This window comes from Camelus bactrianus, chromosome 35, assembly GCF_048773025.1.
Source record: "Camelus bactrianus isolate YW-2024 breed Bactrian camel chromosome 35, ASM4877302v1, whole genome shotgun sequence".
NCBI lineage: Eukaryota > Metazoa > Chordata > Mammalia > Artiodactyla > Camelidae > Camelus > Camelus bactrianus.
Genome location: NC_133573.1, coordinates 21,812,530 through 21,840,272, shown reverse-complemented (window position 1 = coordinate 21,840,272; position 27,743 = coordinate 21,812,530). Strand labels below are relative to the sequence as shown.

The 27,743-nt window shown below is 41.4% G+C and overlaps 1 protein-coding gene and 2 pseudogenes across 1 annotated transcript; 2 read left to right on the top strand and 1 right to left on the bottom strand.

Moving 5' to 3' along the window:
• Positions 1–3,428: 3,428 nt before the first annotated feature.
• On the top strand, positions 3,429–5,100 carry LOC123614787 (COP9 signalosome complex subunit 9 pseudogene; annotated as a pseudogene).
• A 2,146-nt stretch (positions 5,101–7,246) lies between these two features.
• LOC123614774 (small ribosomal subunit protein eS17-like) lies at positions 7,247–7,647 on the top strand (annotated as a pseudogene).
• Positions 7,648–20,757: 13,110 nt separating this feature from the next.
• On the bottom strand, positions 20,758–27,235 carry LOC123614788 (uncharacterized). The gene is made up of 3 exons (XM_074358013.1): positions 26,978–27,235; positions 26,208–26,564; positions 20,758–25,625 (listed from the first exon to the last, which is right to left on the bottom strand). The coding sequence occupies exons 1-3, from the start codon at positions 27,233–27,235 to the stop codon at positions 25,275–25,277; spliced, it is 966 nt and encodes a 321-aa protein (XP_074214114.1). The 3' UTR covers positions 20,758–25,274.
• Between the last annotated feature and the right edge of the window lie 508 nt (positions 27,236–27,743).

The window sequence follows — 27,743 nt, the reverse complement described above, 5'->3', positions numbered from 1 at the left end:
GTCATCTTGGATCAGGGCCCAGCCTTGATGACCTCACTTTAATTTGATTCTCGCTATAAAGATCCTACCTCCAAATAAGATCACTTTCTGAGGTACTGGGGGTTAGGACTTCAACGTACGAATTTGGAAGGGACACCACTGAACCCATAACAGCTGTAGACAGCATTTGAGGAAACTGATAAGGGCAGCAGATCACAGCAGAGAGCTGTTTCAACCATAGGCATGAAAGGATATGAGAACCCAGAGAGAGAGGAACTAGGTGGAGGCAACCATCCTATATGAACCAGGGCTTTCAGTAAAAGGATTCAGCCAACAGACAGCAACAAGCCAGGCTGGAGCTGGAGGGTAGAAGGAATAAATGCCGTGACCTCACTGACCTCCCACCCTTCAATCTGATCCCCTCCTGCAGGTTCCTCCCATGGACTAAACCAGTTGGGAGCCAGAGTGAGGCAGTGGACCAGTGCAGACTAGCCATCCTCCTAGGGCCCTCTGCAGGGTGCAGAGAGGTAAAGAATGAACCTGCAGGGGTAAGCAGAAGATATTCAGTAGATTGTCTATTCAAATTCATAAAACCAGCTAGTGGATATGAAAGAGTTCCTTATGTTTTTTCTCTATATTTGAAATAATTCACAGTAAAATTTTTAAAGGAAACTTACAGTATATTGTTATCAGGGGAAAAAATACATATAGTGTAATCATACCCATATTCTGAAGGATATACTCAAAAATACATTATCGACTGTTTGGGGGTTAAGGAGAGTTTTTATTTTTATTTTCTTTTATTACTTTGGTATTACAATGTTTTTTAGAGGGATGGAGATTACCAGGAAAATAACACTGCTGGCAACTCTAAGGGATGTAGAACGAAGGAGCAGCATCTCTTTGAGTAAATGGGGGAAGACTTCTGGAAAGAGGCTTAGGGTATAGGAGGCTTTGCTTATGATGGAAGAGATTCCAGAGATCAGAGTACAACAGCTGGAAGATGAATGGGGGAAAGAGAATGTATAATAACATGGAACTCAAGCCAGAAGAGAGGATGATACAAAGAGCTTGGATTTTGGGTGGTATCCAAACATTCAGGGGGTTATATATGAGGCAATGAAGAATTAAATACCTTCCATGTACTAAATGGAACACTGATGAAAGTTATTTTTAAACCCCAGGTGTCAGAAGCCTGACCACACTAGCAATCAATAGTCTTTGCTTAAGGCTTTATCTGGAATGTGTGTGAAAATCTTTTATGGAGCCTTCCAAAAAAAAAACCCTTTCCCATGGAGTGCCAGAACACTCAGGCCGCCTTTGATGGGGAATGAACATAGCTGAGATCAGTTCTTGGAGGCACCACTGTAAGGTTTTCTATATGAATTCTGCAGTGTCCTAGTAGGATCTCTGTTTTTATATTGCTGAACAGATGTAAAGTTTTAACTTCAATATAAAGGTTACAGCATAAATTCCATATGCCTTTGTAAGTTCTGTGACATGGTAAATAAAGTAAAAAACCAGCATCTACACATATGCTATAAAAGTCTCATATCAATTTTCATCAGCAGACTAAGAGTAACGTACCAAGCATGTGCAAACATGTAATATTAGAGCTTTCCAACTCAAAAAAATACTCAGCTTTTTCTCAAACTAACAATGATTGTATTCCTCAGAGGGCCATGAATATGTAAAGTTTGAAGTTTTTATGTCCAACTGTTCTTAAAGTTATTTGAGGGCAGAAAAAGGTCACCAGGATTTTTTAAAATCATTTTATACAAAAACAGCTGGACTGGTTTACTCTAACATCCCCCAGCTATGAAATGGGAAGAAACCTGCCTTGCTTAAACCTGAACAGCATGACAATAGTTCAGAAAGAGAGCAGGAACATTTTTCCATTGGAATGCCTTCTCAGATTTGATCATTGATGGTTATCTTTTAAAGTTGTTTTCACTCTGAAGAATGTGACTTCTCATGATAAGTAAAAGTGATTTAAGAAAATAATTTTTTTCTGAAATTTAGGGTATACCAGGTAAGAGAGAAAACAGAAACTCAAAACATCATGTTTTAATTATTGCATTTACTTTTCCGACCAGCCTATATGTATCTACAGAAACTAGGAGTAAAATGTAAAGAAAGAAGCTGAAAGACTATTTTCAAAACCCAATCAAAGTTCAAACTGTTCTCACACATTTTAAGATTAATCTTTCATTCCTCATCAAAACATTTATCTTGGCTTTGGGTAGCAATCTCCTTTTAAAGTGCTCAAGTCTATATAAACGTTTAGCTGTGTGTTGTCGTTGCATTCTCATAAACAAAATGGTCTGAAACATCGTATACTTGTTCATTCCAAGTAATGGACTTCTCAGACAATATACAGATTTTCACTGGCTGTAGAGAAATCTGTATATTGATATAGATAGGTATTCAATGTATTATTTAATGATGGTGGAGGGAGAGAATTGGAATGATGTCCTTGAAATTATTTGCCAGTAGGGGGAGGGTATATAGCTCAAGTGGTAGAGTGCATGGTTAGCATGCATGAGGTCCAAGGTTCAATCCCCAGTACCTCCTATAAAAATAAATAAACCTAATTATGCAACCCCCTGCCAAAATACTTAAATGTTACAATAATAAATAAATAAAAAATTTTTTAAAAAAGAAATTATTTGCCAGTAAAATTTAAGGGGGAACACTTAAAAATGGCTAAAATGATCAATTTTATGTTATGTATATTTTACCACAGTAAAAATGTTCAACAAAAACACTGTGGTATACAACTTAAATATATATATATAGAGAGAGAGAGAGAGACATACACACATGTCTATGTGTATGTGTGTGTTTTATTTGTCAACCATACTTTAATAAAGCTGGGGGGTGAAATTCAAAGGGGAAATACCAGGAAAATATGAGACAGACGTTCACATACATTAAAGGAGTTCTGGTACTGCCTTGAATAACTAATGCGGCTGCATCCAGCTCTTTGATTATGGTGTGGCAGATCTGTATATCTCACACTCAGCAAAACAGCAAACCTGAAATGGCCAGTGACTATAAGAAAAGAAAGCAGGCCACCCATCAGATTTCATAGTAATGAAGTGTGTAATTCATAGTAATATAGTCACTGAAAGAGGAAAAGGAATACTTGCTAATTTTTAATTTCAAGAGTTGAGACATATCTATTACCCTAGGATAACAAATTTTAAGAAAGGAAGGGACCATTTTTACAAATAAAGAATACTGATCCCAGGTGAGAATAAAGGATTTTCCCTGAATCACATATGTAACTCTAAGCCGGGGGGTCTCAGTCACTGAGTCAGTAAATGTGTATTTAGTGCCTAATATGTGCCAGGCGTTGTGCATTGTTGGGACTATGAGGATGACTAGCGCCTGTGGCCCCAGGTCTCATGGGAGTGCATGTCAAGCAGGGTAACAGACCTAGTTGGATGACCATTGAGCTGTGTGATGAGTGCAGTAATACAAGTGTGCACTCACATCCCTGGCCATGCAGAGAGTGATGAGCTCTGTCTCCAGGAATCTTTATGAGAAGAGAAGAAGAGAATTCATAGAGGTTACCATTCAACCAGATTTCCATTCACTGGGTGAACCAGGAAGGAAAAGGAGGCATCAAACAGCAAAAGTTCAGTGTCGCTGTTGCACTCAGGATGAGGGCATCTGGGATGGGTGGGAGGAAATGATAGAAAAAAAATGCAGCTCGGAGGGAAGGCAGGATTCCAGATGTCTAATGACTTTGTCCTAAATCATGTAGGTTTTATTCTGGAAGCCAGAAAAGCAAGACATTGAAGCCAGGGATAGGAGTTGTATTTTAGAAAGATAACTCTCACTCACAGTGGGCTGGAGGATGGATTATAAAGGAATAAACTGGAGCCCAGGAGGCCCATCACAAAGCTCTGGCAGTGGTCAAGTCACTAATTTTATTTTCCTTTCCAGCTAGGTCCTTGAGGTTATGATTTTTTTACCCTTCTATGTAAAGCTGAGATATCAAACTGAGGCAACTTATTGTGGCTGTTCAATCTTGATCAGTCATTGGCTTCTCTTAAGGCTTATACACCAGTCCATCCTCATACAGGATAGAATATTTCTTTTTTTCCCTCAAATACATCAAAATTCACTCCTGTCTTCATCTTGGACTTTCCTAGCATGTATAGAAAGGTAGATATAGGGGAACAAAGAGTACATGGGTTTGCATCTGAATGTATAGATCTCCAAGGCATCTGTGAAGCGTGAAGCCATAGAAAGAATCAAATCACCCAGGGAAATACACAACCAAGAAGGGAAGAAGCTTAAAGAGTGGACAGAGTACATGAAACTAGCAAAAGAAATTAATGAAGAGCATTCCAAGATATCCGACGCCCACCTGGTATGATTCATAAGAGTAGCCATAGGTGTGAAAGTTTCCAAAGATATACCTAACAGACAGGTTACCTATATGTAACCCAAAATTCAGCTGCCTGGCTACCCCTAAATCCTTCAGTCATGCAGAGTCAGTCTGTACTTCAAGATTAAAATTAGCTTGTAGACGTGTACATTGGCTGGTACAGCCTGTCTAGAGGGTAACTTGACAGTAGTGACTGAAATTTTAACCACACCTATATTTGTCCTAGCAATTCAACTCTTAGGGATTTATCCTATAAACATATTAGCACAAAAATAGGTTTTTTTAATTTTAAAATATTGTAAGTTAACTATATCTCAATAAAAAATAAACTGATAATTTTTAATTAAAAAACAGCACATTTGCAAAATTATACAAGTACAAGGATATTTATTATAGCTTTATTTATAAGTAAAATATTAGAAAATATAAGTTTCCTTTAAAAAAGAATTAAATAGGCTGAAGCCAGCAGTGGACGAGATGTTCCCAGAGGGCACCGGGCCCTATGTGGACCTGGACGAGGCAGGAGGCAGCACCAGGTTCCTGATGGACTTGACAGCCAATGAAAAGGCAGTTCATGCAGACTTTTGTAATGAGTTTGATGATGATGACATCGAGTGACATGTGTCCAGCTGTGCATCTGGTCAAGCTCTTGTCACCTGGTGGTGTTGTGGATCTCCTCAAAGGACAGTTTCAGATGGTTCCAGAGAACTTGTGGAAATCACCTGAAATTAGGAGATGGCTGATCAAGAAAGAGAAGGGTGATTTTAACATCTGGATGGGGCCTGTTGCTCTCTGAATGTGACCGGCCTCTGTCCTTAACTTCAATTTAAAAAAGTGATGTCATCAAAAAAAAGGATTAAATAAATGATGGTACTTCTTTTTTAAAAGACATATTGTTTATTTATTTTGAATCTTATATTGCTAGATAATACCAGAAGATTTCAGCCTACCAGATAAAACACAGCAAATCCTAACCAGCACAGATTTTAGTGACAAGCAGGCCCATTCCATGGACATAGATGACTTCATCAGGTAATTACATTTTTCTTTTCCTAGGTGTTTACATTTCTTTACTGTGACACCTTCAGATTAGAGATTTAAAGGCTTCTATGTGGTATAAGGTGCTACTGGGGAGTTACTGCACAGCACTTCCGTGGCGTGGAATAGTATTTGGTATAGAAGATGGAGGCTAGTTAGCTGCAGCAGAATGAACATTTTCTTTAAGAACAGCAGTAAAGAACAGTGTGAGCCTAGAGATAACCTCTATGGCACAGTGGGTCACAGTGTGTGTGCTCCTCCCCTCCAGCCCCCTCTCTCAGCTCCCATGCATAGTTAGCCTTACTAGTTTGTCCCTTCAAAGTAGCCTGTATGGCCATACTACCCTAAGCAATCTGCAGATTTAATACAATTCCTATCAAAATATCCAGGACATTTTTCACAGAACTAGAACAAATAATCATAAAATTTATATAGAATCACAAAAGACCCAGAATTTCCAAAGCAATACTGAAGAAAAAGAGTGAAGCTGGAGGAATAACAGACTTCAGACTTCAGACTTCAGACTTCAGACACTACTACAGAGCTACAGTAATCAAAATAGCATGATATTGGCACAAAAACAGACATATGGATCAATGGAACAGAATAGAGAGCCCAGAAATAAACCCACACACCTATCGTTAATTAATCTTCAAAAAGGAGGCAAGAATATACAATGGAGAAAAGACAGCCTCTTTGCCAAGTGGTATTGGGAAAGCTGGACAGCCTCATGTAAATCAATGTAGTTAGAATACTCCCTCACACCATACACAAAAATAAACTCAAAATGACTTAAAGGCCTAAGCATAAGACAAGATACTATAAACCTCCTAGAAGAAAACACAGGCAAAAAATTCTCTGGCGTAAATCTTAGCAACGTTCTCCTAGAGCAGTCTACCCAGGCAATAGAAATAAAAGCAAAAATGAATAAATGGGACCTAATTAAACTTACAAGCTTTTGCACAGCAAAGGAAACTATAAAGAAAATGAAAAGACAACCTACAGAATGGGAGAAAATATTTGCAAATGATGCAACTGACAAGGGCTTAATTTCCAGAATATACAAACAGCTCATACAACTCAATAACAAACAAACAAACAAACAAATAACCTAATCAAAAAAATGGGCAGAAGACTGATACAAGCATTTCTTCAATGAAGACATACAATGGCCAATAGGCACATGAAAAAATGCTCAGTAGCACTAATTATCAGAGAGATGCGAATCAAAACTACAGTGAGATGTCATCTCACACCAGTCAGAATGGCCATCATTAAAAAGTCCATAAACGATAAATGCTGGAGAGGGTGTGAAGAAAAGGGAACCCTCCTACCCTGTTGATGAGAATGTAGTTTGGTGTAGTCGTTATGAAAAACAGTATGGAGATTTTTTTTAAAAAAACTAAAAGTAGACTATATGATCCAGCAGTCTCACTTCTGGTGATATATCAAGAGGAAACTCTAAATTTGAAAAGATACATGCACCCCAATGTTCACAGCAGCACTATTTACAATAGCCAACACATGAGAGTAACCTAAATGTCCACTGACAGGTGATTGGATAAAGACGTTGTGATATGTACAATGGAATACTGCTCAGCCATGAAAAAAGAACAAAATAATGCCATCTGCAGCAACATGGATGGACCTGGAGATTGTCATACTAAGTGAAGTAAGCCAGGAAGAGAAATAAAAATACCATGCAATATCACTTATATATGGAATCTAAAAAAAAATGGCACAAATGAACTTCTTTACAAAACAGAAAAAGACTCACAGACATAGAAAACAAACTTATGTTTCGTCTTTTACCAAGGACCTGCCAACATGGGCCATGTTCACACCAAAACCATAGGGAAGGTGGCCCAGGCCATCACTGAGACGTGCTAAACATTCCTGTGCAACAAATTCCACATCAGCACACGTGTGTGCAAGGAGATCGCCGTTATTCCCAGCAAGAAGTTCCACAACAAGATAGCAGGCTGTGTCACACATCTGTGAAGCTGATTCAGAGAGACCCAGCGAGAGGTACCCCATCAAGCTGCAGGGAGAGAGAGAGAGGGATAATCATGTTCCTGAGGTCTCAGCCCTGGATCGGGAGATCAATTGAAGTAGATCCTGACACTAAGGAAATGCTGAAGCTTTTGGACTTTGGCAGTCTGTCCAACCTGCAGATCACTTAGCCTACAGTTACAGTGAATTTCAAACCACCAAGTGGAGTTGTTTGAATCTTTCTGCTGTGGTTTAATATTTTCAGTAAATCTCAACAATCAAAGGGGAAGAAGAAGAGGAAGAAGGAGGAAGAAAACAAACTTTTGGTTACCAGAGTGGAAAAAAGAGGGAGGGATAATTTAGGAGTTTGGAATTAGCAGATACAAACTACTATATATAAAATAGATAAACAACAAGGTCCTGCTGTATAGCACAGGGAACTATATCCAATACCTTATAATAGCCTATAATGAAAAAGAATGTGAAAATGAATATAAATATAACTGAATCACTATGCTGTAAGTCAGAAATTAACACAACATTGTAAACCGACTATACCTCAATTTAAAAAAAAAACCTGTAAGGTAGAAGGATCATAATTCATATAGCTGGATCTTATTCTTTTCTTCTTTATTGAGAAAAGCTATTATTAAATAGATCTTAAGTATGAAATATCAGTTACAATCATATCTGGTTATCGTTTCTAACTGGTTTACTAATATAGTAACTTGTGGACTGAGGCAAGTTCTACACACCTGAAGTAAAAGAAGGGTGTCATAATTAGAAGTGATGTTATTTCTGACCACAAAGTACTATGCAGCCAAAATTTAAAAGAAAAAAAAAACCTCTCTATGTGGAGATATTAAAAGAAATACACGACATATCATTATGTGAAAAAAAAGTTATGCAGAAGATTGAGGAGAAACATAATGTATAAACTCACCTGTTCATAAAAATGCTTGCAATGTCTCCTGAAGGATATACAAGAAGCTGATAACTGTGGAAGCCTGAATAGCTAGGAAATTGAGGAGAGAATAATGCTTATTTTTCACTGTATACCTTTTTTTCCTTTTTGAATTTTATGCCATGTGTACATAGTATAGGTTCAAAAAATAAAGAATAAGCAATCACATAAGATTTTTTTAAGCAAGAAGACATTTACAAGGGAGATGAAGGAAAAAGATTTTTATTAAAATGTCTCCCTGTCCCCTCCTGTGTACAGGGGGAAATCTAGTGTCCCTGGCAATATCCCCAAGGATTCTTGAGGGGAAGCAGGGATCAGCATCTCTCCTAGTCACCTCCTATTCTGCAATCATGATTTTGCTTGGTTCTTAGGCTCAACCCTGAGTCTTGCTTCTACATATGCTACACATCACTGTAAACAGTAGCAGTAGTCACTGGCTCTAACTCAGTCTATTTTTTCCATTAAAGTTCCCTGTCCTGATCTTAGAGCTCTTTGCAAAACCTTCTTTAATGGTAACACAAATGGTGGGGAAAGGGTATAGCTCAAGTGGTAGAGTACATGCTTAGCGTACACAAGGTCCTGGGGTCAAACCCCAGTACCTCCTCCAAAAATAAGTAAATAAGTAAACCTAATTACCTCCCCCCCAAATTTTTTTAACTTTTTTTAAACTAGTAACATAAATGCAGAAGTCTTTTCTACTGCTTAGTGCACAATCAAAAACTTTCATGTATTAGTCCCAGCTGCCTCCATCCCAGTGGAACCAGCAGTCAGCCACAGCCACCAAGTCATCCAAAGCTCTGAAACTACATATGACCTCTGTGAGCATCCTGTCCTTGTCCTTCACTACCCGAGGATCTGCAGGGTCAAAGCTATTTTCATAATATTACCAAAATGTCATTTGCCTTTTTCCCACTATTTCCATTTACATTGATGTTACAAAAGCAAAGGTAGATAAAAATGCTGGCCACTTAGCACCAACCTGTACTGGTATTCATTGTATTCTTTATTATTATGCACTCACAGTAAAAACAAAAAACAAAATTTTAAAAGATAGATAATGGATAAAAATAAAGCCACTTTTACTTAAAATCATTATACTAAATCTCAACCCTCACTATACATATTTTAAAATATTCTATGTGACTAAATGGAAATAAAACACTTCTGCTTCATACCCGAGTAGGATGGTTTCCTCAGAGGAAAGCACTTGTGTGATTTGTTTGAGGCCTGAGCTGAACCAGCAGCTTTTTCATAGAACACCGTTTTTACTCGAAAGACTTGACAGACATACTATGATTATTTTGACTTGGGTATTTGGCACATTTTCTCAAACATAAATGAAGTGAGCCTGTCACTTGAAGGAAAACAACTGACAGTGTTTGTTGCCAGTGATAAAATATGAGCTTTTAAGTGAATATTAGAATTTTGGAAAACTTCTAGCAGCCATTGTAAGCTTAACAGTTTCCCAATATGTAAGGGTTTTCTGATGAGACCAAGGATGATAATAACAATAGGATTATTTTAATGTTGTTTAAAGAAGTGTGTTAACATCTGGAAGGTCTGCACAATTCAATGGACCAGTATTTCCCCTAGGACCAATGCAACAGGTGACAAAATTATGTACGGGTCAAAGATCCATTCAAAATGCAAAATAGATCAATTTTTTTTGTTTGTTTGTTTGTTTATTGCTTTTTGGTTGTTTTTATTGAAATGCTTGTTGTCTCTTTTTTTTCCTGCACGTATTTTTTTTAGTTTACATATATGTACTGATCATTGTTTCTTTTTATTTTATTTTTTATTTTTTTTAATTATTTAATGGAGGTACTGGGGATTGAACTCAGGACCTCGTGCATGCTAAGCATGTGCTTTACCACTGAGCTATCCCCACCCCCTGATTATTGTTTCTAAGAACAGATTAGAGCCTTAGATTTTTAAACTTACATAGTTATCAAAGCCAACCACAAAATAAGAACCAACAGAATGTGGTAATCCAATCATAAAAGACAGTCAAATGTGCTTAAACATTCAAGAAATCAATCATCTAAGTTATAAATAATAAGTAGTCCATTTGTGTCCTTTTTATTTTTTAGATTCCACATATAAGTGATACCATATGGCATTTTTCTTTCTCTTTCTGGCTTACTTCACTTAGAATGACGATCTCCAGGTCCATCCATATTGCTGCAAATGGCATTATTTTATTCTTATTTATGGCTGAGTAGTGTTCCATTGTATATATATATATGTACCATATCTTCTTTATCCAGCCATCTGTTGCTGGATATTTGGGTTGTTTCCATGTCTTGTCTATTGTATATAGTGCTGCTGATCAATGGGTTTGATGTAATTTAAGACTCTTCTCTGCAACTAAATATTAAGAAACTACCATTTGTCACATTTTGATGTGGTATCAAAGAATAATATCTATGATTATCTAAAAAGGCTACTAAAATACTCATTCATTTTCCAAGTACTTCAACCAAAACAATACATTGCAACAGATTGAATGCAGTAGCAAATATGAGAATCCAGTGCCCTCTATTAGACCAGATAGTAAGGAGATTTACAAAAATGTTAAACAACATGACTCTTCTCACCAAATCCTTTTTATTTTGGAAGATATAGCTATTTTCATAAAATATATTTTATTTACATTATATAGGGTAATGTACATTTTATAGGGTTTATTATTGTTATTTTTAAATGAACTAATGAATATGCTTTTTTTAAGTTTCTCTATTTTAATTTCTAATATAATAAATATAAACAGAACCCCCAAAATAAAATTTCAGTAATTTTTAAGAGTAAAAAGGGATCCTGAGGCCAGTTTGAGAACTGCTGGCTTAACTGAACAAAGAAAGTCACTTTAGATTGTATTTGCTTTTTGTTCGGGAAAAATCTGAGTGGCCTTTATTGAATATATAAATATATAATGAATAGGAACCTGCTACTCTGGGAGAAAATGTAAGGGGACCTTTTATGGCCTGAAAAAGGCTGTCCCTCAAAGCTTGGTATACAGAGGTGGTCACTGTTTGTGAATTTGCAGGGGTCCAAGGTATACCCAGGGAGGAGAGTGATCCAATCCTGATCCCTTCCCTGGAAGAGTCAATGTCCATGCAACCACTCTGAAGGCTTGAGAACTGGTGGGAACAAAGATCATCAAAGGCTTCAGAGGGAAGATCACCATGATGGAGAATTCTGCACAGGTGACCCTGGCCCCATAGCAGGGCCTGGAAAGCCACAAGGAGGAAGAGCACCCATAGAGTGTGAACCTGAGGATGGATCCAGCTACCTTGTCCCCGTGGTTCAGCCTTGGGAGTAATGACTGGAAATAAATGTGAACCAGAAGAGCTGTTCACTGGGAGCCCATATGTGGGCCTCTGCAGAGATGTGGACAAGAAGGAGCACCCTTCCAGCAATGGGGGCTAGACCTGGGCAGAACCACTCTTGTGCAGTGAAATCACAGATCCATGACCGAAGGAGCAGCACCCTTAACCCAGAGCCAACTGATGAACTGATACAATCCTCCAGCTCTTTCTCTGCCTGATGTCTGAAAGCAGAACTTATCCCTATGGACTAAATAAGCCCCTGCTGTCCTTGGTTGATTGGGAAGAGAGGACAACTTTGAAAGAGAGACTCTGGACATCATGCAAATGTGAGGCTTCAATAAACTATTAGAAATGATTGAAAATATGTCTAGTTAATATAAAATAGTAAGATATTAGTTTTCTTTATATATAAAAATGTTAGTGTGGCAAGCTGGCAAACTAGTGACAGTTGTGCTGGTGCTGTGCTAGGCAGCCATGAACAAGATACAGCCCCTTACAGCCACCAGAAAGAAACAAGAAAAGAGGCATTCAGGTTATCTAAAGAGAAGTTCCATATTAGGAATAAGTACAGAATACTATGGGAACAGATAGAGGAGTATTCAACCAAGCCTCAAAGGGGATGTAGGAACAGATTCACAAACTGCATTAATCAGGACATTTATTGCCAGCTGATAAAACAAACCACCTCTACATGTCAGTGACTTAACACAATAAATATTTATGTTTTGTTCAGCTCAGGCAGATTTCTTGGTGTTCTCCTCCAAAGGTGTCTCAGGGACCCTGGCAGCTTCCGCGTTGTGATCACACCAACTTCAAGGCCACCTCAGCACCATCCAGCTGGCGTATAGGGCACAGGTCGGGGTGCAGGGATGGAGGTGTGGGGGGAAAGACACATCAGATTCTCAGGCACCTGGGCCTTGAAGTAGCACACATAACTTTCATTTACATTCCATTAGCCGGGACTAGCCACCTGGCTCCAACTAGATGCAAAAGAGATGGGTCATGTCCGTTTCCTAGGCTCCAGGAAGAAAATGAAATGACTTGGTGACCACATAGCATTGTCTCTGTCACACATTAGAAGTGATTTCTAAGGTAAAGGATGAGGGAGGTGACCGGAGAGGCAGAGGCAGAACATTTCGGATAGGGGGCCCTGCACATTAAAAACCCCAGAAGTGAAAGGTCTTGGTGTGAAATGGCTAGAATGAAAAATTTCAGGGGAAGTTGTGATAAGCCACAAAGCTGAACAGGTAAGAGGGCCTGATCGAAATGAATCTGTGCACCGTGTAAATTAAAGTGGACTTTTATCCTGAAAGTGATAGAAAGCCTTTGAGGTGTTTGAAACAAGGCAGTGACATGATCATATGTGTGCTTCTGAAAGCTCATTCTGGCTGCAGTGTAGGGAACTAATTGGGAGAAGGTAAAATCAAAAGCAAGAAAGTCAGTTAGGACGTTGTTGCTGTATTCTGGAAGAGAAACTCTGATGCAGGGTTGTTGCAATGGGTATGAGGAAGAGCAGATGGATTTGAGACAGACTTGGAGTAGGAATTGAGCATATTTGAAGATTGTTTGAATAAGGAGTGCTGAGATGAGGCGTGAGAAAGAGGGCAGGGATGGTGCCTTTCACTGAGACAGACAATTAAAAAAAAAAAGAGCTATTTTAGGGGGAAATATGATATGCGTGTGGAACAGCCAAGGGAAGCCAGAAGGTATTTGAAAAGCTGGGCCTAGAGACAGATCTTAACTGGAGATGAAAGATGTGATAGTGATCATTATAGAGATGGTGCTTGAAGCTATAACTGCAGCTTATCCAGGGAGAGCGTGAAGAGCCAGAAGAGAAGCACTGATGTGCTGTTAAGTGTTTAACAATCAGCTCTCCAGCAAAAGAAGTCCTGGTTTGTAGCATTTACTGATGTCTGTGGTGTAAATACTCCCACTGCAGTCAATTTCAAACTACTAACTTGTCATCACCGAAAATGGACTTGCAGAGAAGCGCACCCAGTTGGTTCTGGAGATTTCCTGCAAGCCGGCTGCAGCACACCACTGAATAGAAAAGAACCTGGCTACAGCCCTAACATGAATATTTAAGGGATGGGCAGAACAAAAGAAATCTCAAAAGAAGAAACCATAGTTGGGTCCACAGAAAGAAAGAATGTGAAGGAGGAAATGGTCAACACTCACCCTCCCCAAAAAAATCAAATACAATAAACACTAAAACGTGTCCATTGGATTTAGCATCAAGGAGGTCATTAGTATCTTTAGTAAGATCAGTTTGGATGGAGGCAGGTGACAGGGGGCCTGGAGGTTAACGTGAAATCAAGTTTTGGAAACCACAGCTGTAGGTAATTCTTGAACACCAAGAATAGTGATGCTGTATTCTATTTTCCAGCAGAAAAGAGAGTTGGACCCATCATTCAAAACCAAAATGGCACTATCCCTCGCTCCCTTCCAGTCCACTCCCCACCAACACAGAAATGCCTAGATTTCTGTACTTCTATGCCTCTCACAATGGGCCTGAAGTGAAATGGTACCATTTCCCCAGGAGGCATGGGAAAATGTATAGGGTGTGTGCAGGATTGTGCTATTGTCAACTCAGTTAACTGTGATTCCAACAATCCCCTTTCCTCTGTGTTCCAAGTTAGACCTGGCCAGAAGAGGAACTTGAGTGAAATTGGAGGCAGAAGTGAATCAGCAGTCATTCTCTTCAGGAGGTCATTAATCAGAAACAGTGAAGGACAGACTCAGAGGTGTTAAGCAGTCCCCAGCTGGGCATTATTCTCCTTCACTCTATATCCAGGTCATCTTCCCAACAGTTGGCCCTAAGACCAACTGCAACCCCAGGTAAACCACCAGATGTGTGGATGCAGACCCACAGAGGAAAGAGCCTCCCCAAGACCAGCCCATGAGCTCCCTCTTTGTGGTCCCACTTCAGGGCTTGGACAGTGCTTGGCCTCTCAAATTTTTCTGCAGCTCCAGCTTGTCTACCCACTCCATTGCTACAGGCAGGCTGGATAATGACTCTTCTTTTGATCCTTCAAGTTCCCTCCCAGACTTCCACTTCTTTAGTTTCTCTTACATTTGTCTAATGTCTGTAATTCCTAATCCCTCCTCCCCACAAAGCTCTTGATGGCTCTGCTTCTCTGATTGAATTCTCATTGACACAATTATTGGTGCTGGGAATGAAGTGCAACCAGAACAAAACTTACAGGATGTAGCTTTGGTTTGGAGATGGGGCAATGGGTAGATGCCAGAAGAGCATCAAGGAAACTGTTAGCAAAGGCTGGAAAAAGTAAGGGAAAGGATCATCAGTAGAGATTGGAAAAGTGGTGAAAAACTGTTTTTGCAGATTGGAAGGGTGATTTGTGTAACATACCAGTAAAACAATTGGCAATGCTGTCACTTTTGGTTCCTTAGAAGATAGAAAATGTACCTAAATGATCTTTTGGATCTAGCTGCAGTGATTGCCAAACAGAAGGTTTGTAAGTATCAGTTGGTTACTCCTAGCAGCATGTAACAAAGTTCCACAAGCAGGGGAGGGGGCAGAAGGCAAAAGAAGGAACTCTGGTTTTCAAGTAGAATCTAGAAGTAAAAAATCCAGGACTTGGAAAACAATCTGTGTCACATCTCCAACTGATTCAGGCAGCAAAATTTTCTCTGAGTAAGAATCAGCCTCAGGGTAAAGGTTAAATAAAGGATTTGGCTATAAGACTCTTTGCTAAAACTTCAGCAACATTAAAGTTGGTGCCTAACAGACACTCTCAGTTAGACAAAAGGGCTTCTAGGAATCTTAAGAACGTGGTCCCAAAGAAGCCTAATCCCAAAAGAGCTATGAAAAAGTCTAAAGGGTGGGCCTGTCTCAAAAAGAATTATGGGTACAATTTTATCTATTGGAGTAGACTATAAATCTGATGCATAGAAAGCCCACAAAGTTTTTTAAGGGACTTGTATCTGCTTAGACCAAAAAGCAATGAGATTATTCAAATTGCAAGTAGACCCCTTGGCCACTAAGTTTCTGCAGGCAGGAAGCAGGATGAGAAAACTAATCAATTACAAACATAGGCCATTTTTTTATGGAAAATAAGATATCTCAGAAAGTAAAGTCAAGATCCCCAAGGGTGGAACTAAGGGCCTCAAAGAGCAGTGGACCAAGAAGCCACTCCACAGAGCGGAACTAATCACGGAACATTCCCTGTCCACACAGTAGAGGAATCTGCCTACCCTCGCCCAGCTGGATTTCTGGATTGCCATGAACCAATGATTGCTAGGTACACAGCTGGATAAATGTAATATGGTATGTACATCAATCTTGCAATATTATTCAGCCTCAAAAAGGAAGAAAATTCTAACACATGGTTCAACATGGATGAAATTTGAAGACATTAAGCTAAGTGAAATAAGCTAGTCAAGACACATACTCTATGATTCCATACATAGGAGGTACATATAATAGTCAAATATATATGGACAGAAAGCAGAATGGTCGTTGTCAGGGGCTGTGGGGATGGGAAAAATAGGGAGTTGTTGTTTAATATGTACAGAGTTTTAGTTTTGCAGGATGAAAAAAGTTCTGGAGATGGATGGTAGTGACAGTTGTACAACAATGTGAATGAATGTACCTAATACCACTGAAGTGGTACACTTAGAAATGGTTAAATGGGAAGAAGAAAGGAGGGGCAAGATAGGGCCAGGGGATTAAGAAGTACTACTATGTATAAAATAAATAAGATACAAGGATCTAATGTATAGCACAAGGAATATAGCCAATATTTTATAATAACTGTAAGTGGAGTATAACCTTTAAAAATTGTGAACACTATGTTGTACACCTGAAACTTATATAATGCTATAAATCAACTACACCTCAATTTTAAAAATGGTTAAATGGTAAATTTTATGTAATGTATATTTCATCACAGTTTAAAAAAAAAAAAAAGACTAGCCACATACCCAAAGAACCTTAGTCACACACATATCTGATGACGATCACAAGGTCACTACTTCAAGTCTGAGGCAACAACAATTGGTATGAGTCTTGAGGGTCTTGGGACATGGATAAGTATATTTCACATATGGGAGGAATGTGAATTATTTGTAGCCAGAGTATGGACTTTGATAAACTGTGAATAAAAATGGCCACAGATTTTTCTCATTGTGTATGTGTGTTTCTTTGCTAGGTGACTTTGCAGCTCCCTGCCCAGCGAGAGTCAACCTGTCTACTCTTTGAATCTGAAATCGACTGACTTTGGCCAGCAGCATGGGTAGTGTAAGCAGAGACTTGAAAAATGTTTACATTGGGGGGCTTGCCTTCTCTTGCTGCTGGGAACATGGCAAGCACCTTGTAAAGAAGCCCAGGTTAGCCTCCTAGATGAGAGACCCAGACATCCCAGCTCCAACATGGGAAGGAAGCCATTCTAGACCATTCGCCCTCTGTCAATTTGGCTCAGGGTAGAAGACCCACACCCCAACCCAGTGTATCATGAGAAATAATATTTTTGTGGGTGTTTTGAGCCACTAAGCTTTGGCTGATTTGTTACTGAGAAAAGCTAACAGATAAAGGATGGTTTGGGGTTGTCAAAATGGGTGGGGAGAATTCTATTAGCATTTAGTTGGTAGGGGCCAGGGCTGCTAAATGTCCAGCAATGGACACCTGTAGTCCTGCACAATGAAGGATTATCCCACCCAACTGCCAGCAGTGTCCCCACTGAAGAACACTGCAACCACATCTGAGCTTGCCACCCTGGCTGGAAGAGAGAAGAGTTAAAGGAAGTTAATATTTATTTAGTGGCTTATCTGTACCAGATATTTTATGTGCATTACTTCATTGATTCTACACAACCCTCTGATTCACCCCACTTAACAGATGAGAAAACTGAGACTCAGAGAGGTAACTTGGTTGTCTAATGTCACATAGCTAATGAGTAGCAGCACCAGGATTTGAACCCAAGTTGGTCAGATGTCATCTCAGAGAGGCCTTCCCTGACCACCTATTCCAAAGTGCCCTCCCCACCCACTGCCATCACTCTTTATTAGGTTACTTCTTTTTTTCGTAGCACCTATCTCTATTTGAAATCAGTGTGTCGGTTTTCTTGTCATAAACCCCCCACCAGAATGTAAATCCCGTAGAAGCAGAGGTTTTGTGGGATTTATTCACCACTATACCTCTGATGCCTAGAGCAGTGCTGGGCACATAAAAAGCACTCAGCAAGTTATTGTGGAATGAATGAAGTGAATGAATGGCTTTCCTTTAAATCTTTATGCAGGCTGGTGTCTCTCAGCTTCTGTTCCTGATGGACACACCCACTCCTCTCCACCCACTGTGATTAATGTGACCCTGCTTGAGATCTCTGACATGAGAAGAGGAACTTCAGAAATCCTCTAATCCAATCCCTTAATTTTCCAACTAAGAAAAACAAGGTTCATTGACATTTCCCAAGGGATATCCCTTCTATAAGCCACATGTTGGTCTCAACACTCCTGTCGCCTTCCTGAGCCTGTTTATTCATCTTTAAAATGTGGATAATAACCACCCTGCCTGCTTCACTCAGTTGTTGTGCAGATGATATAAAAATAATGTGACTTCTTTAAGTCTCACCAGCCTCAGGGATGAAAATTAATTATCACAATAACAAACGCAGATAGTAACTGTGGGCCTGTGATGGCTTTACGTATACATATATACATACTCAGGCTCTTAAAAATCCTGAGAGCTCTTTAATTTGCTCACGATTTAGACCCTTGCTATATCAACAAATTCCCTCTCAACTTTATATGATTGTAATAATTGCAGCTAACAAGTATGATGGGGGGAGGGTATAACTCAGTGGCAGAGCACATGCTTAGCATGCATGAGGTCCTGGGTTCAATCCCCAGTACTTTCTCTAATAAATAAATAAATAAATAAATAAATAAATAAAAATAGACCTGATTATCCAAAAAAATTTGAAAAAAAAAAAAAAAAAGACAAGTATGATTACCTATTGCTGTGTAACCAAACACCTCAAAGCTTACTGGCTTAAAACAACACGTTTTATTATTTTTCATGATTCTGTTGGCTGTGTTTCTTCTGCTGATTTTACCTGGGTTCATTCATGTAGTGACATTCAGCTGGTGGGTGTGCTGGGAGCTGGGATCAGCGGGAGCAGCTGATACAGCGGGGCCCCTCTCTCTCCTCACAATCTTTGATCCGGGCCTTCTTTGTAGCATAGCGTTCCAAGAGGACAAAGGTGGAAGTTGCAGAGTTTTCCAAGGCCTGAATTCCAAAACTTGTACAGCATTACCTCCACCTTGTCCAATTAGTCAAAGTAAGTCACAAGGCTAGCCCACATTCCTGGGGGGGTGAAGGATAGATTCCACTGCTGGATGGGAGCAGCAAAATCACACCGCAAAGGGCTGTGCATTCTGGAATGGGACAAACTCGCAGCCATTAAAACAATTTCGTGATTCCACATTGTCTCATTTTCATAGCTCAAAGGTAAGTGTTGTTAGTGATGTGCCTCTGACTTCTAAAGCACGAATAGAAGCGACGTTCCATGAAAGCTATTCTCAAATAGCTCTGTTATAGTATTTTTTAAATTAATTCTCAAATAGCTTTTTTTCTAATAGGATTGTTATAAAAATTCACAAATGTTTATCCTTCCCCTACCCATACACACACAAGGAGCAGCTGTCCCTCACCACGGCCATTTACTTCCTAGTTCCTTTTAGTGTGAAAACTTTCTTTCTGAGGGGGAGGGTATAGTTCAAGTAGTAGAGTTTATGCTTAGCATATATAAGGTCCTGGGTTCAATCCCCAGTACCTCCTCTAAAAATAAATAAACAAGTAAACCTAATTACCTCCCCCTCAAAAAAAATTTTTTTTAATTAAATAAAAAAATAAAATAAAACTTTCTGCTTTCCAGCTAGCTGTGGCAGTACTTTCATCAGTGTTGCAGCTTGGCGGTTACCTAAGTTTCCTACTTCTTTTGGCCAGTTGCCACATAGAATATTAAGTCCCCTGAGACAAGTTGTCAAAAGCAACACTCCTGGAACTGCCTGTCACATTTTTTCCCACACTTGGGGGAAGAGCAAGGCTCCCCCATGGGCAAAGCAATCTCCTCTGAATCGAGAAGGGGGAGGAAAAACCAGGAAGAGCAGACTGACATACAGCTTCTGGTAGAGTCTTCAGAACTGCTTTTTAATAGCTGGGTGAGCATTAACTTTCAATGGGAACTTTTTAGTTGCTCAATGACTTTTGGAGCCAACAGGTATTTTGTAAGAACTCAAAAAAAAAAAAAAAAAACTAAATTTATCTGGAGGAATATTCCACATTTTTTTTTTCTTTAATTGGCAAAAGAAATGCAAACTACTCCCTTCATCTACTTTTAACCATTTGTTAAAAAACTTGGGCAGGCTCAGTTCAAGTCCCAAATTACAAAAGTTGTTGAAGATAGCATTTGTTTTTACATATCTTGAAAATCAGCCATTCAAGCCAAATGGAGGTAAAAATCTGGTGGCGATGAGTCCAGAATAGGAAAACAGTTAACTAAAGTAAGTAAGCTCTCTGAGTTATCCAAAAATACTTCTAAATTTGAATTCATATACACATCAAAACATGACCCCTGAGAGTTTATAACTATGGTGTTTGGCATTAAAACTTAGTTAATAACATTTTTTCACAAGTAAATTAAATATATAGAAGGAGAAATTGATGCCAAAATAATAAGTTGATAGATTTTCTGCTCAAAAGTAAAAGTAACAGAAAACAGATTTCTATAATAAATTAAGGATAATTTAAATTTATTTTAATTTTTCTGTTGAGTCTAATATTCTATTTCTCATCAGTAATTTTTACATTTTTATAATGTGCAATTAATTATTTAATGAAAGCTATCAAGTATTTTCATATAAAGAACATGCAAAGGTTCCAATCAATTTTATTTAAGAATGATCATTATGTTTATATACATAAATCCACTGTATATTATGAAATCTATTTGAAATCCTCCTATAATTAATAAATTATGAACTTTTAGATAACATGCACATTCTTCTCATTCCTCTTAACATGTTGGTTATAATTGCTTGTATAAGGTACAGTTGATTTTCCTTTTAGTAGCTATTGTTTAGATTCTTATTTATATAGTTGGACACTAACTTTTAAGGTTTTGGCTGTATCTGTCTGATACATCACTTCTTGCGAGGGTTTCCCCAAAGCACTGTAAATCTGCCATGAGAAGGAAGTATGGGCAAGAGACTAAGAAGAATGTCCAAGAATGAATCTGTGCTAAAGTCTGCACACAGCTGAATAGTTTGCATTTTAAGTTATTATGTTATCTATCTCCAAAGGGTCGGGCATTAAGTTTCCATTTGCCTTGATGACATTAATCAGATTTGTTCCAGATTTATGAGAACTGTAAAATTAGGAAACTTTCATTAAAAAAAAAAATTAAAACCCCCTGGATGGCTTCCCAAAGCACATCCAGCATTACTCAGACTTTATTATTTCAGCTAGTTGGATACATCATATCCACAGCTCTAGCCAGTTCTGTAAGAGTTCTGTGACTGACGCCTAATGGAACCAATTTTCACTCTGGCAGAACAAGTTCTAATACTAACTTGAATCCTAGTTTCCTTTGTATGCCAGGAATCAGATCCTTTAAGAAGAAAATGTATCAGAGCATCTGCCTATTAGGCGACATTCCATTTATTTCATCTAAATAGCTAGCAGGAACAATTGACTAAAATCTAATCTAAAATAGAAAACAAATAGTTTTTTAAACACTGCATTTGCTTTATTCTTTTTTTGTTGTTTTTTTTTTTCCTTGGGGGATGTTGGGGGTAATTAGGTTTTATTTATTTTTAGTGGAAGCACTAGAGATTGAACCCAGGACCTTGTGCATGCTAGGCACACTCTCTAGCCCTGAGCTATACCCTGCCCCCTCACTTTATTCACTTTTTTAGGCTTCCTTCCCTCTTTTCCTTCATGGCCTCAATTTTCTACAAACTTCCCCTATTTCCATTGAGGACTACAGAACTTATCAAAATAGGAACAAGTATTTCAGTGCACTCACTTACCTACAGTAACAACTGTATTACAGTCACAGTCCATTGACTGTCACCCACCCACATTTTTATTGTGCTACATCTGATGAACATTGATACATTTGGGTGTCTTCCTCTGCCTTGGGAGGAAAAAAATAATAATTTAGATAGAATTCTTAAAGTTAGCATGTTTTGTCAATAGCTTCATTGTTCCTTGTGTCCATCCATCACATCTTGCCTGCTATTGAAATCTTTCCTTACTTTCCAACATTATTAAGGTCAGTCATTATTAAAGCTATCTCAAAAAGAGATAGATACTTCTGCAACTTCTACAGTACTGTCAACTAGGAATCATATATTCAATATTTCAAATTTTATTGTATTTCCAAGCTTGTGAAACAAATGTAATATTCTCACATATTTCCTCACTTGGAATTTCACGTAGACAATAATGTGATAGGAAAGATGATGTTTATCTAATGATTTTAGCATTGCCCCTAGATAACTGTGCTCCTCTGAGAAAAGCAGCAGTCATTTTCTTATCAGAACACATTAAAGTGCATGTTCTGGAGTCCTACATGTCTTACATTTGAGAGAGAAAAAACAACTTAAGAGCTATTTTTGTATTCATCTAGTTTCATTAAAATATACTTTGGGCACTTTTTTTCAATAACAATCATATTATTCTACAAGAGCAGTTAGGGGATAATTGCATTGTTTTAGTTTTAGTTTTCACAAAAATCAGATTTAATTAAAGCTTTATGGAAAGGCCAAAAACACAAATTATTCCACAGTTCCTAATTTTTCCAACCCCTCCTTCAGTAGGAATTACTTAAGTAATTTGAACCAGATAGTATAAGTTGTTGGAGTTAAAGCTCAGTGAGTAAGCCTCTCAACAGAAAGCATGTTTTAGTCATTTTCAATTAATATGAAGTAGTTTTGCCAAAATATAACGGCAAATGGGAAGCCGTCATTCTGAATATTTGGAAACTATAGTTCATTTTTTAAATTATTTGTTGATATTTTTATTATTATTTGATATAAAAATACTGTTTAAGCCATTTGTTAATGTTAGTTTCCATTTAATCACAAAGAAATAAATTCAAAGCAAAGATAATTGTTTTTTTGGTTTACTGAAGATCCCTGATGAACTGCACAAACCAGCGAGAACAAAAGTAGGTCCCTAACATGTTCCAAATTTCAATGGAAGCTTAAGACGCGGGCATGGATTTATAGATGATACATTACAGGCTGATTAGGGAAAAGTCATAATATATATAATCTCTGTGTGTGTTCATGTGTGGGAAAGAAAGACAGAAAGAGTAAGGAAAAGAGCCACAGTGATATAATGAGCGTTATTTCTCTTAGATTTATTAATGGGGAGGGGAGAGAAAGATAACTCAGGACTCCTCTCTGGTAGCAATACAATACTAGCAAAAAATCAGCTATCATATATAATTTACTATAGAATTGCTTGTCTTAGAAATAGACTAGAGGGAATACAAACTGTTGCCTGTGCATTTAGGTACAGATATATTCACACATTTTCTTTTCTGAAATTTTTATCTCAAATCTGCTTCAAATCAAAATAAGTCGAGCGTCACACAGGGGCTGGGTGAGAAAGAAACTTCTAAAAATTTTGCTCAATCCAATAAATGATTTAAAAGTGAACTAGCAGTGTTTCTCAATTACCTAACCAGGCTCCTGGAAGGACTGCCTCTCTGTGTTGATTTTGAAAGAAAGTGCTGAGGCTTTTAAAGAACAAAGAAGGAAAGCCTTCTGCGTCCTTCCTTCCCTCCCTCCCCCTCCACAGTGTGATCACTCTTTTCCCCAGCTGTTATTTTTTTTTTTTTAATAAGATCTGTCTCCTTTCTTTTGCCTTCCTTCCCTCCTTTTACCTCTATGACCACACCTTTTACTAAAAAGGATTTTCCACGAGGACCCTTCTTCCTGTCCGGGGAGGGGAACACCCACTATCCTGGGATTCGGCCCACCTGACCCGGGAGGTCTACCCCCACCCCAAGCCCTCATCTCTCCTTACTTCTCTGGGGCACCCCTTCCCCGAGGGACTGAGTACCCCCTGCAGGGCGCGCAGCAATTTGAGAGTTTGCTCTGCCGCCGCGCGGTGTGTCTACCAACTTCTGCGTTTCCCCAGGGAAAACAGACTCGAAGTGCGCCTACAAGTGTTTCTTGTGGTCGGCTTGGGGGATCTCCGAACCCCCGGACTGGCGGCCCAAATCCTTACTCCTCCTGCCCCCAGTTTCTGGGGAACCTGGGTCTGGGGACAGTTCAATGTGCTTGGAGCCCCCCCAACACCCAAGCACCCACAGCTGCCCTTCAGCCCGAGCGAGAAAGCGCGGGATGGAACGTACAGCCTCGGTGTGACCCGTGGGAGGCGAGTGGAGACCCACGAGTTGGGGGTATTGGGTGGTGAGGGGGCACGGTCCAGGCTGCCCCACGCGCTGGGAGCGCCAGTCCAGACCCTAAAGCGAGCAAACGTGAGCGCGGATCGGTTTCCCTCTTCACCAGGGAGCGGGCTTTTGTGGAGAAGGAAAAACACAGGGAAAGTCAGCACGCGCGCATGTTTTGGTTTTTCGTCTGTTTGCCTCCCAATTAAAAAGTGGCCGGCTAGGCGACAGCTTTGCGGTTTTCACAGTGTAAAACGGATTAGAGGGAAAGCGCCAGCCCTTCTCGACTTTCGCTTGCGGTTTGCAACCCCTTGGGGCAGGCGTGACCCTGCAGCACCTGCCCGGGCGAGCTTCCCCATCGGAGACTGAATCGGCAGCCTGGGCTTCCCGGGGGCGGGGCCCGGTAGGGCGGACCCAAGGCTGCGCGCCCCGGGCAAGGCAGGTTCCCACCCTGCAGGTAAACTTCACGCCCCGGGCAGGCAATCCCTCCCCTCCCCCACGCCGGGACCTGAGCTCTCTGAGGCTCTGGATCCTGGGGCAATTCCCAGGGGACCCCCTCTCCAAGGTGCGGAGGAGAGAAGAGCATAGGAAAGGAATTTACTGCCCATGGCGCTGGAACCAGAGTTGGCTTGTTCGTGCCCTACTGAGTGAGTGCCCGTAGGTTTTCCCCAAGAATCTCAAGTTCGCTGAGTCACTTACACCCAAGAAACGATGAATTCACATGCACACTTAGTTAAAAGGGAAAACGGAAAGAAAGAAAAACTACTCTTCGATCCTCAGCATTTTTCCCCCTTGCTTTCACCAAATAAATCATCCGGGAGAGTGAGCTGAAGCCGGGAGCGCCGGAGATACAGAAGGAGAGGTTCCTTGCTGGCCCGCCGCTCCTCCCTGGCCTCTTGCACCTGCACCTGCCCGAGAGTTTGCCAGGTGTGGGCGTTGAATGAGATTCCCGGACCGGCCAGTAGCATCTGAACGCTTAGAAAGACCCATGGGACAGGTCAACAACCCTCGGCTACCCTTTCCTGCTGGGCTTCTGCCTTTAATAAGCGAAAATAAAAGTCTGCTTTCAGGTTGAAGAAACGCCGTTTTCGTTTTTCCGCTCTGACGAGTGACTTAACGCATCCTTTTATACCAGCAGGAAATTATCAACTGTGATTGTCGAAATCGATACTGGGGCATCCGCAGACGAGGACCTGCAGGTAGTGGGGCCAAGGAATCAAAGAAATAGCAGCAGGAACCCACAGACTCCGACCATTTGGACGGCTAGGCCCGCTTCTCCAGGGAGACTTGCCTCGGGTAAAAAGCACGCTCTCGGGAGAGCCAGACGCGTGGGTGGGGAACAAGGCCAGTTCCACCTTAAGAGTCAGAACGGCGTGGCGGCTGCGGAGGCGCCCTGCACCTGCAGGAGGCGCTGCTGCCCCGCGGTTCCGCCCGCGCCGCGGCGCGTTGCCTACCTCGCTGCTCCGGGGCCGCGGTCCCCGGAGGGGGTGGGGACGCTGGGGGAGGAAAGGAAGGAGTGCAGCCGTTAGGTAAGGAACCCGAGCCCTCCCGGATTTTGAAGCGGCCTCAGTGAGGCGTTTGCTGGAGGGAGCCTTCCGTCATTCTGCTGTGAGAGGAAACGTGGGGAGGCGAGGGCCCTCCCCTACCTCCACCGCCTGCCTTCCTGCCTCCCTCCACCTCCGCTCCCCGACCCCGACCGTGCTTCCGAGACCCTTTGTTCTCGAGGTTGGGAGCTGCTGGGTGGGGGTGGGGGGTCCCCGGGGAAGCGGTCCCCCTGCGCCACTCTGAAGGGAAGGAACTCGCCTCTCCCCCAACCTCTTCCCTCCCCAGCCGAGTGTTCCTGGCCCCACGGCCGCTTTTCCGCGTCCCAGTGCCTCCTTTCCGACCCGGATTCCCCCAGCTCCCGCTCTCAGGCCTTCTTCGTCTGTTTACCCGCCTCCCTTCCCACTTCTCCGCCACTCCGAGGTCTCTGGGAGGAGAGTAGGAGAGGCAGACGGGAGTGGGAGGAGAAACCAAGTCGCCTCCGCAGCGGGGAGAATCCCCAGGGACACTTTTAGGCCCGCTCCCCTGGGACCTACCGCAGAAGCAGGGGTTTCCCGGCGTCGCCGCAGGGTGGAGGGCCCGCCCGAAGCGGGAAGCCGCGGGGCCCCTGCCCCCACCGCGCGACTGCGGAGCCCACGGGAGGGCCACCCAGCCCATCCGCGCAGCCTGGAGAGGGTCTCGCGCGGCGAGGCATCACCATCTGGACCCGAGCCCCCCAGGTGGAAAGAAGGGGACACTGTAGTTCGCGCCCTGGGGAGGCGAATTGCAAACAAACGCCCCCTGCTTCCCTCAACCGACCCCCTCGGGCGCCACCCGCATCGCCTGTCCGCCGCGCACGACCACAAGGGCTCCCGCGATTGTATCTCCTCGAGTACAGTTACAACTGCACGCAGCTAATTTCTTACTCGGGCGGAGGCATCGCGGAGTGAAGCCAGGGGAGAGTGATGCGGGGGGAGGGGAGAAGCCGGAGCGGGAATGTGAGCGGAGAGGTAGGGGGACGTGGCTACGCAGCCGAGCGGTGTAGAGCCTCCCGGAGTCCCGAGTCCGAGTCAACGAGGCGGGACTGCTGGTGCAGGCCCGCGCCCCGGCCCGGTGGCCGAGCCCTCCACGTCCTCAGCTCTCGGATGCGCCTTTGCAGAGCGCCATCCACGCGCCCCGCGCGCTCGCGACCGTGGAGGGGGCTTCGCGCGAGCCCGGTTACAAAATAGGTGTGCCCCTCCCCCCGGAGATTGGTCGCAGCCCGGGGCCGTCAGCTTGAGGCTTCCTGGAGTCCCCTCCGGCCTCTCGGCATGACCCTGGACCTCACTGGCTCATCTAGAGCCGCGCCAGCAGTTCTCTCGGCAGCGGGTTCCCCGGGACACACCCCGTCCCCACCCCCAAGAGCTGGCGGCCAGCTCGGGATGCCAGGCGGCCAGGCGGGCGCCTTGCCAAATTCCGCGTTCCTCTCCAGGAGACTAGGAGTTGCGTCCCAGGCTCGGGAAAGCCCGCAGTTTGGGCTTGGAACTCGCTTGCAAAGCCCCCCAAGGCGCCTGGGACGCCTCTGCAGGTTGAATTCCTGCTCCATATCACTTCAATTTTAATTAATCTTTTAAAACACCGCTGTCACGTCGCTTGCAGAAAATTAATCAAACCTGAATCCTTGTTGCATAGCAAGAATTTCGATCCGAGTCTTTTAAAAAGGACTTGACTTTGCAAAGTCACGTCTTTTACAGTTCCCTCATTCCCCCTTTAGCAAGGGAAATATTGCAAAAGTCAAGACATGTTTGTTTGGTTCTGTCTTGAAAATGAAACTTAGCTTATTTCTGATCTTTATTTTCTATCTTTGAACAAAAAAAAATAAAGGAGATAAATTGCCTACCTCTGTTAATTCAAAATATAATTACTTTGAATGATCTTTGTTTAAGAGCCCAGATAAACTAAGATAATCTTCATTTTAATGTGACACGACCCCCATTTTTCCTTGTGAATAATGAGAATAAAGCAGTCATTAATTAATACCAAGATATCGCCATAGAAGATGGTATCTGGTCTCGCGGAGACACTGAAACATCAGTTGTATTAGTAATTGATAC

Bases quoted from the DNA above. Each gene is read 5' to 3' on its own strand.
- LOC123614788 (XM_074358013.1), bottom strand. From the start codon at position 27,235: ATGGAGCAGGAATTCAACCTGCAGAGGCGTCCCAGGCGCCTTGGGGGG. The intron at 26,565-26,977 runs GTGAGGTCCAGG...GTAAGAAATTAG, and splicing joins GCGCGGCTCTAGATGAGCCA to CTGCGTGCAGTTGTAACTGT. The intron at 25,626-26,207 runs GTAGGTCCCAGG...TTCCTCCCCCAG, and splicing joins GGGAAACCCCTGCTTCTGCG to CGTCCCCACCCCCTCCGGGG.